The sequence below is a fragment of the Humulus lupulus genome, chromosome 1 (genome assembly GCF_963169125.1).
Source record: "Humulus lupulus chromosome 1, drHumLupu1.1, whole genome shotgun sequence".
NCBI lineage: Eukaryota > Viridiplantae > Streptophyta > Magnoliopsida > Rosales > Cannabaceae > Humulus > Humulus lupulus.
The window spans coordinates 292,393,833-292,401,862 of record NC_084793.1 but is presented as its reverse complement, the minus strand read 5'-3'; the positions used below and the strand labels follow the sequence as shown (position 1 = coordinate 292,401,862).

Genomic DNA, 8,030 nt, shown 5'->3' with positions numbered 1-8,030 from the left:
TTGGAAGACCAGATCGTGTCTTGTTGAAGACCCTGTCGTCGCTGTAGCCTAACAATTTCAATACATTAAACAAAATTATTTCTCGTGGTTTTCGACGCCCTAGCTGTAGAGGTCTTCGCTGTAGGGTCTTTTTCTTGTAGTGTGAATTGACTTATGGTCAACTAGATGATATGACTAGAATAGATGATAACGGTATGTTTACTTATCCTATCAACTGTCAATATCGATCCAGTTCGATGTAACAAATACATTTGATCTTATCTACTTTGTTAATGTTTTGGAAAGAACATAACACTGCAATGTGTAAGTAGATCATATCATAGATTGATAAGTTAGTGTAAATCCTGTGCTATGACTAATCTTAGGACTAACTTATTTTGAACATATAATCATATTTATATTCCACTGTGATTACGTCACTATAAATACGATTAGCTATATGCTCGAGATTTAATAGAAGTTTATATTAAACAAATAATCATGAAAATAAAACATGTGAGCAAAGTAATTGACCAAGTCAAAAAATAATTTCTATTATTTTATTGATAATAAATAAGATTACAAAGAAATTGAGTTTTAATTAGGGCATAAAACCCCCAACATTTTTTTATAAGCATACAATTATATAATAATAATAATAATAATAATAATAATAATAATAATAATAATACACTTTTTCTCTATTTTTCATTATTAGTGCGAAGGTAAGTCAATCATGGTAGAAAATCACAAAATGTGATTATCATTAATGGAAATAAAAAATCAATAATTACCATAAATAAAATATCCATCATTACTATTATGTTATAACTCAATTAATAACACACAAAAAATTGACCATTCAAGCATTTGAAATTACACAGCAAGAAAAAAATATAGCAAAGATTTGCCAAAAAATCACATATTTTGGTAACTCAAAATTGTCTATCAATTGCAACATAAACCAATAGGTTTACAATACACTGCAATAATTCACCACCAACAAGTTTATATTAACAATTTAAATATGCTTGTTAATAATTATGAAACATATATTTAACTAGTTAGTTTATATTTGATGTAAGCAACACGCTAAGATTAAAGATGACATTTTAAAAATAAAACTTATATTTTTATTCAAATAAAAAAATAGAATAGCATATTTATTTGTATTTCATAAAAATATTTGAGAAATGCTTAAAACAGGGAGACTACTTTAAAAACTTTCTGGTTTATTAAATAACTATATAAACAAAACAATTTATAAGAATCTGTTACAAAGCAAAAATAACTCAAAAGATATAAATCTATTCCCATAAACGAACCTCCATTAGGGGAGATGGAGAAAAAAATAGATTTTTTTTTTATCTTTTTATTTTTACAATATTCCTTATTCTAAGTAAAAATAGAGTAATAATGGTGGGGAAGTTAAAAATGGAAGATATTAATAAAACAATGAAGGAAAATGTGGGTGATATATAAAAACTAAATATAAAATTTCTATTTTTAAATAAATTGGCCTCCAAATTTAAATTAGATACAACTGTTAAATTTTTTAAAAAAATGTAACCAATTTAATGTAAATAAAATATATAAATGCACTAAAAAATATAAATAGAAAAAACTGCCTCAGTAGTGTAATAAGAATTTTTTTTTGTAGTGAAATGTGTGATTTTCCCTATTTTATAATTATAAGAATATTATAATCCAAAAGGCAATAATAAGAATATATTGTGATTTTTTTTAAGAAAAGAATATTATATGATGAATCTTAAACAAAATATTGTAGTAATATAAGAAAAGGTATATAAGCTTGTGAGAAAATGTTTTTTTATTAGGGGAGTGAGAATTGTACTTTGATCAAAGGAAAAAAAAAACAAAATAAAGAGATGCATGCAAGAAAGTACCCAAAAAGTCTCTTTACCACTCGTGTTTTGTAAAGTATGATATAATATATTATTTCAATTTTTTTCTTTTTAACAAAATATACTATTTCAATTTTTAAGTCTACCTCTAATTTGTTATTTCAATTTTTAAGGCTATGTACAAGTATAATATAATATGCTATAAAGTATAATTGTAAAATATGCTATTTCCCTTTCTTCAATAGAAAGATTGGTTTCCATTCCAGTATTTACTATTTTTATTAGAAAAAATATTAGTTTATTACTCATTTATGTAAATATTGGTTTCTAAAATTGTTTAAAAAAATAGAAGTTTTAGAAATTAGTTAATATATTTTTAAATGAGGTGCCAAATTTATATTTGGGCATGCGTGATTTGGGACGACTTATTTTCACAGGGTCTTGATTCCTAGTTTAAACTTTTTTTTTATAAAACATGGATCTAAAAAGGTAACCCTTTTATATATTGTTTATTTTTTTTATTAATATATTTATGACATTCTATAAATAATTTATAGAATTGATTAATAAATTTAAATTTTACCATAAATTAATATCTATAATACATATAAAGGTATAATAGAAATCAGGAAAATTTGAAATCCCTTAAAAGAAAGAGGAAGAGACGAGGCGAGGAGAGGGAGAGGGAGAGGGAGAGGTGGCGAGCGATGGCGGAGGTTATGCTTATTGCAGACGATGTGCTGTTGGAAATATTCATTCGAATCGGTGATTGTCGATCTCTACTCCGATGCACGGCCGTTTGCAAGCACTGGTATTGTGTCATCAATTCGACCCAGTTTCGCCACCAAAAACAAAAACATGAGAATGAGAATCAGTTGGAAGCCTGTACGCTTTTATTTAGACATGGTCTCGTCCACAAATTCACAATACCCCTCCCCTATCAATATTTCTCCAAGGAATCACAGATTCTACATCAGACGAGGAAGAACATCATCATCGATGATTACCTCGATTTCTTGCCTTGGCCGGAGGTTCGTGTGCTTTCCGTCACCGGCGACTTGCTGCTGATTTCACGTGAACTGGGAAGGGATTTCCTGATCTGCAATCCCTTTACCAAACAATGGATTGAGCTTCCCACGACTCCTGTGGACTTAACTTTAGTATTCGGTGGCTTTGGACACGGTGCTTTGATGTGCGAAAACAACAAGGATCAATTCAGGTACAGGGTAATGTTAATATGGAGTTTAGAATATGATTGTGAAACTTACTTGTCTGAATTTGGTGTCATGACCTTTTCTTCCGAGATTGGAGAGTGGAGTCCTACAAAGTTGATAGGTATCCTCCATGACTTGAACTATGACCCTCCCATAGTTTGCAATGAAAGGTTACACTGGTTATCTTTGGATTATGAAACAACAGTTGCTTATGGGATTACTGCCTTCGATCCCTTTCGGAATGCACATCATCCAAATTATATCCAATTTCCCCTGGCCCTCCGCCAAGATGAGAGGCAGAAGAATTGGGGTAGCATCCGTCTTGGAGTGGTCCAGGGTCGGCTGCGGATTGCACAGTTCTTCATGACTAGGAGGAAGAGGGTCTTCTCTGTCAAAGTATGGGAATTGAGTTATGATGGTGATGGTGATGGTGATGGTGATGGTGATGGGACGACCTGGACTTTGGTGCATGACTTTACCAAGAGGCGGATTGCTTATAAAAAGTTTATGAATTTGATAGCTTTCCATCCGACCAATGGCAATGTGTTGTTCATGCTCTTTGACAATATTGATATATACCTATACGATATTAGGGAAGATAAGATGGAAAAGATTTCTCAATTTCCAGCCCCTGGCTACCGATGTTTCGCCGCAAACTTACACAACTTCCCTATTGTGCATCCATTTTGGCCGACTAAAATTCCTCCTCTTCCTCTTAGAGCCAGGTAATATATCTTTTTTATTTTCTAATTATGTTAGTAATTATGAATGTGGGTTTCTCTCTATTGTTTATGTCTTTTGGAATTTGTTTTTGGCCGTGGCTGACAACAATTGAATTTTGACTGTATGGTATTAGAGCTTCTCTAATACTATTTTGTTTGGACTTTGGATACTATTATACAATGACTGCCTACTCATATAGCAGGAGTACAGTGATTTATTATCTTGTTCAGTTTTGCTTATATAAATTTTTTTACTCACATTCTTATAATAATAATAATTTTTAAAAAAGAATGAAAAAAAGAGGGAACGGTGTTTTAGGCGCCACACACACGCACATATATATATATATACGTGTTTAATTTGAATTCATTTCAAACTATTTCATCTATCTCTCTCAACTCAATACTCCATCTCTCTCTCAACTCAGTACTTCATCAATGGATCCTCCTATTCCTGAGAATGTCTCTAAGGTGAGTTTCTATGATTCACAACTGTTAGTGTTTGATTATATGGGTCGACTTTCTGAATTCCTCATATAAGCAGAGTTCACAATTTATACGATTTATATATGATTTCTGATTTGAGTGTTTGACTGTTTGATTGATATGATTCACGATTTTAATCGATTGTAATTTTTGAATTCATGCGCTGCTATGTGATTTGGTTTTTGAATTTTTGAATTCTGTTATATATATACTGTATATACATATATATATGTATCGGCTGTTTGAGTTTTTGATTATATGGATAAGATATATAGGATTCACGATTTTAATTTTAGAATTCATAAGTTATATATATGTATATATATATGCGTGCGTGATTATATGAATCGACTCTCTGAACTCTCTCTTTGTATATGATTAGCTCTAACAAACCTATTGTTTTTTTTTTGCTCAGAAATGCATCAAGCTAGTTACCAAAACGGATCTGAAGGGAGCGTTTGAAATACCTCAATGTGCTTCGAAGTACATTTTTACTCATTACCTGATTTCCAATAATGGAAAGATGCATTTGGTTGTGGGAAACGACCAGGGAGAAAAAGTCTATGATGTTGACGTCAACGAACGCAGCAGCCACTCTCTCGATTTGAGGCACTCAATTAAGAGGTCGTTGTGGAAAGACGTTATTGCAGGCCGTGATGTCAAAGTCGGAGACACACTCGTTTTCTCACGGGTTCCTACTGATGGGAATCATCCGGTACATTTTCCTGTTAAAATTTCAGAATATAGTAAATATTGTACTTCATAGTTCTAATTGAAACGTTTTAATGTAGAATGGAGGCATTCGAATTGCAGCCACAAGGAAAGTTCATGGAATCGAGCTGAAGAAGGTTTGTTTTTACAACTGTAATTACTGATTTGGAGACTTTGGATATTGTGTTGGATACTTTTCATTGTGTTTTGTCCATACTCATTCTTACTTGTTGACATTGTAATTACTGATTTGGAGACTTTTCATTGTGTTTTGTCCATACTCATGCTTACTTGTTTGTTGATACTGTGCTTTGGATATTGTATATTGGAGACTTTTCATTGTGCTTTGTATATACTCCTTTATGGTTACTTGTTGATAAGTATGCATGTTGTTCCATTTCATTTGCAGTCAATTTTTAGTAGTTTAATTGATATTAATCAGAGACCCCCTTTGATGTGTACTTATTCCACAAGGAATAAAAAGAACTAGTTATTAATTAGACTTTTATTAGTACCTTAATATCTGCCCAATAGGATTTTAATTAGTATCTCACGTGTACTTGGGGATTACTAAATAATACTATCTAGGTCGTAAGGGAAAGGATTTAGAGAGAATTTAATTCTAATTGATAGAGTTGTGCTCTTGGGGAAATAATCACGCCCCTCGAAAGCTTGGGGGTTCTTGTTTTTTTTCTGAGATTGAGTAATAAAGTGAGGAAAATATTCAAAGACTACTTGAGTCTAACAAAAGTCCACATTAATTATAAAAGAAATCGCTGTTTCCTTATTTAAAATAAAAGCAATAATAATTATGTGGGTTTATTTCACTAATGGCCCCTCTACTTTTCTCTTTGTACCACTTTGCCCCCTGAACTTTTAACTTGTACTTTAAATTACCCCAAATTTTCATCTTGTTGCACAAATGATCCATTCATCTAACACTGTTTATTTTTAATGAAAAATACTCATCTACAAAGCATGCGAGTGCTCTGTAACTTTGCATTACATAATCCTTTTGAACTTGTTCCGTGAAGTTAAACTTATTATCACCCTTGAAAGAGTCGATGTACTTCTTCGACAAGGGGCTTAAGGCCATGATCCTGAGGCTGTGAGAATGAACGAGAATAAGATCTGCACAACAATGAAGAGCCCCAAACAAATCTGCTACAAAATCAAAACACGAAAAAGATCTACAAAAATAAATAAAACTCAGAGAAGCTATCATTATTTTTTAAGTGAGCACAAATCACTTTTTTCTTCACTTTTTATTTTCTACAAAATTGTTAAATTACAAATAATTTTCAAGGGCATTTTAGTCATATAATCTTCCATTATCAAGCCACATTTTTTCTTTCCAATTTTCTTTTCTTTCTCTCTTACCAAACTACTCTCTTTTTTTACTCTCCATTTTTCTCTCAAAAAAATTTCTCTCCTTCCACTTTTCCTCTCAACCAAATACAAGATTGTCGTTTTCTTCTATTATGATCTTGTTTTCAAATGTATGTCCCTTTCTCATATGTTGTCGTTTTTTTTATTTATATTATCGTTTTGTTGAGTATTGTACCAAATAAAGAGCTTTCTTGAGTCAAGAATGTATTATTATGTACAATTGTGATCATATAATTATTCTAGGAACCCTCAAGCTTAATATTTTTCAAGGTCATCCCTTACTACGATCTTAGTTAGACTAGACGTAATATAGATGAAGATAGATTTGGATGTATGTACTTCTTGTGAAGACTTATCAGCATGAAGTATATAAAGTGGGTAGATTGTCCAGGATACAAATTATCATTTCAAAATCTTGTGAAGAGAAAGTTGTGGACATGAAAATGAGCATTGTTGACGCCGCTTTTCGTCAAACAGTGAAAGAAGAGCACGTAAACAATAACTGAAAATGGCCAATTGAAAAAAAACATTGTAAACACACGATTTTTACGTGGTTCAGCAGTTAAATCTGCCTAGTCCACGAGTCTTTGTTATTAAACTCAAGATTATCTCTAGGAGTTCTTCAAGAATGAATTCTCCAAAGTTTTCTCTCAATGATCAGAATTTCGGTCCTTTACAATGGTGCATGACCTCGCTATTTATAGGGAAGGCTGCAGAATACTATTCCACATATTTTGGGTAGTTACTCTTTTTGTGTAAATAAAATAAATGGCTTTAAATGCCTATAATCAGATATAAAAGGAAACGACGTATAACTGACCAAATAATATCTCATGATTCTAGGGGATTTACAATAATAAATGAGGATTATATCTCATGTTTATAACACTTGTAGATATTCAAGGTGGTTATCGCGTATCTCTAAGGCTTTAGCCTCCCAGGTTTCCCGTCATCTATCGAGCTAGAAACATCTCCCGAGGCCACATGGCTTTCGAGATCGTACGTATCCCGAGCTTGGGACCCCTGATCCGAAGTCGTCCTTGAAGATGAGTGTGTTCCCGGAGCTATCTTTCGAGATCATGAATACTTCGAGGTCGCCATACTCGAGGTCATCTACATCCTGTAAGCTCGACATACAATCCTGGAGCATGATTCCATCCTTATGAGTCCGCTTATTTGCGAATCCAACTTTCGAGGTCATAATTTGCATAGCTCGAAATCTGGGTGTAACAAACATAAATAATGAAACTATTTACTTGAGAGTTGGGAACTTTACATATTTAAAGATGAATTAGTCAAGGAGCAAGTCTAGAAGTGTTATCACTACAACATGTTAAGATACTGGGTCAAGTAGCGCATCATCAATCGAAGCCAATCATGGAGCAGCTAGTGGGATTAGAATCATGACCTTTCTAAACTTTTCTTTTATATGACAAATCTATATATATCTATATATAATAGAGAGGGCTACATGAAAGTTAAATGGCAGCATAAAACCATTTCTAGAAGATTTATCTATTTTTTGAGTATTTGGTATTTTTTTAATAGAATTTTGGTGTCCATTCTCTATTTTATTATATTAGAATTTCGGTTATATATACATATATAGATTACCTAATTAATAATAATATAAAAATAGTTAATAATAATAAATAATAGAACTT

At 32.0% G+C, this 8,030-nt stretch overlaps 1 protein-coding gene across 1 annotated transcript; it reads left to right on the top strand.

Annotated features, from left to right (window-relative positions):
* Window positions 1-2,487: 2,487 nt before the first annotated feature.
* LOC133809857 (uncharacterized) lies at window positions 2,488-5,328 on the top strand. The gene is made up of 4 exons (XM_062245981.1): window positions 2,488-3,783; window positions 4,209-4,251; window positions 4,682-4,981; window positions 5,058-5,328. The coding sequence occupies exons 1-4, from the start codon at window positions 2,552-2,554 to the stop codon at window positions 5,139-5,141; spliced, it is 1,659 nt and encodes a 552-aa protein (XP_062101965.1). The 5' UTR covers window positions 2,488-2,551; the 3' UTR covers window positions 5,142-5,328.
* Window positions 5,329-8,030: the final 2,702 nt, after the last annotated feature.

Excerpts from the sequence above, each read along its gene's own strand:
- LOC133809857 (XM_062245981.1), top strand. The coding sequence starts at position 2,552 with ATGGCGGAGGTTATGCTTATTGCAGACGATGTGCTGTTGGAAATATTC. Across the intron at positions 3,784-4,208 it reads CCTCTTCCTCTTAGAGCCAG|TACTTCATCAATGGATCCTC; the intron begins GTAATATATCTT and ends CTCTCAACTCAG. Across the intron at positions 4,252-4,681 it reads TTCCTGAGAATGTCTCTAAG|AAATGCATCAAGCTAGTTAC; the intron begins GTGAGTTTCTAT and ends TTTTTTGCTCAG.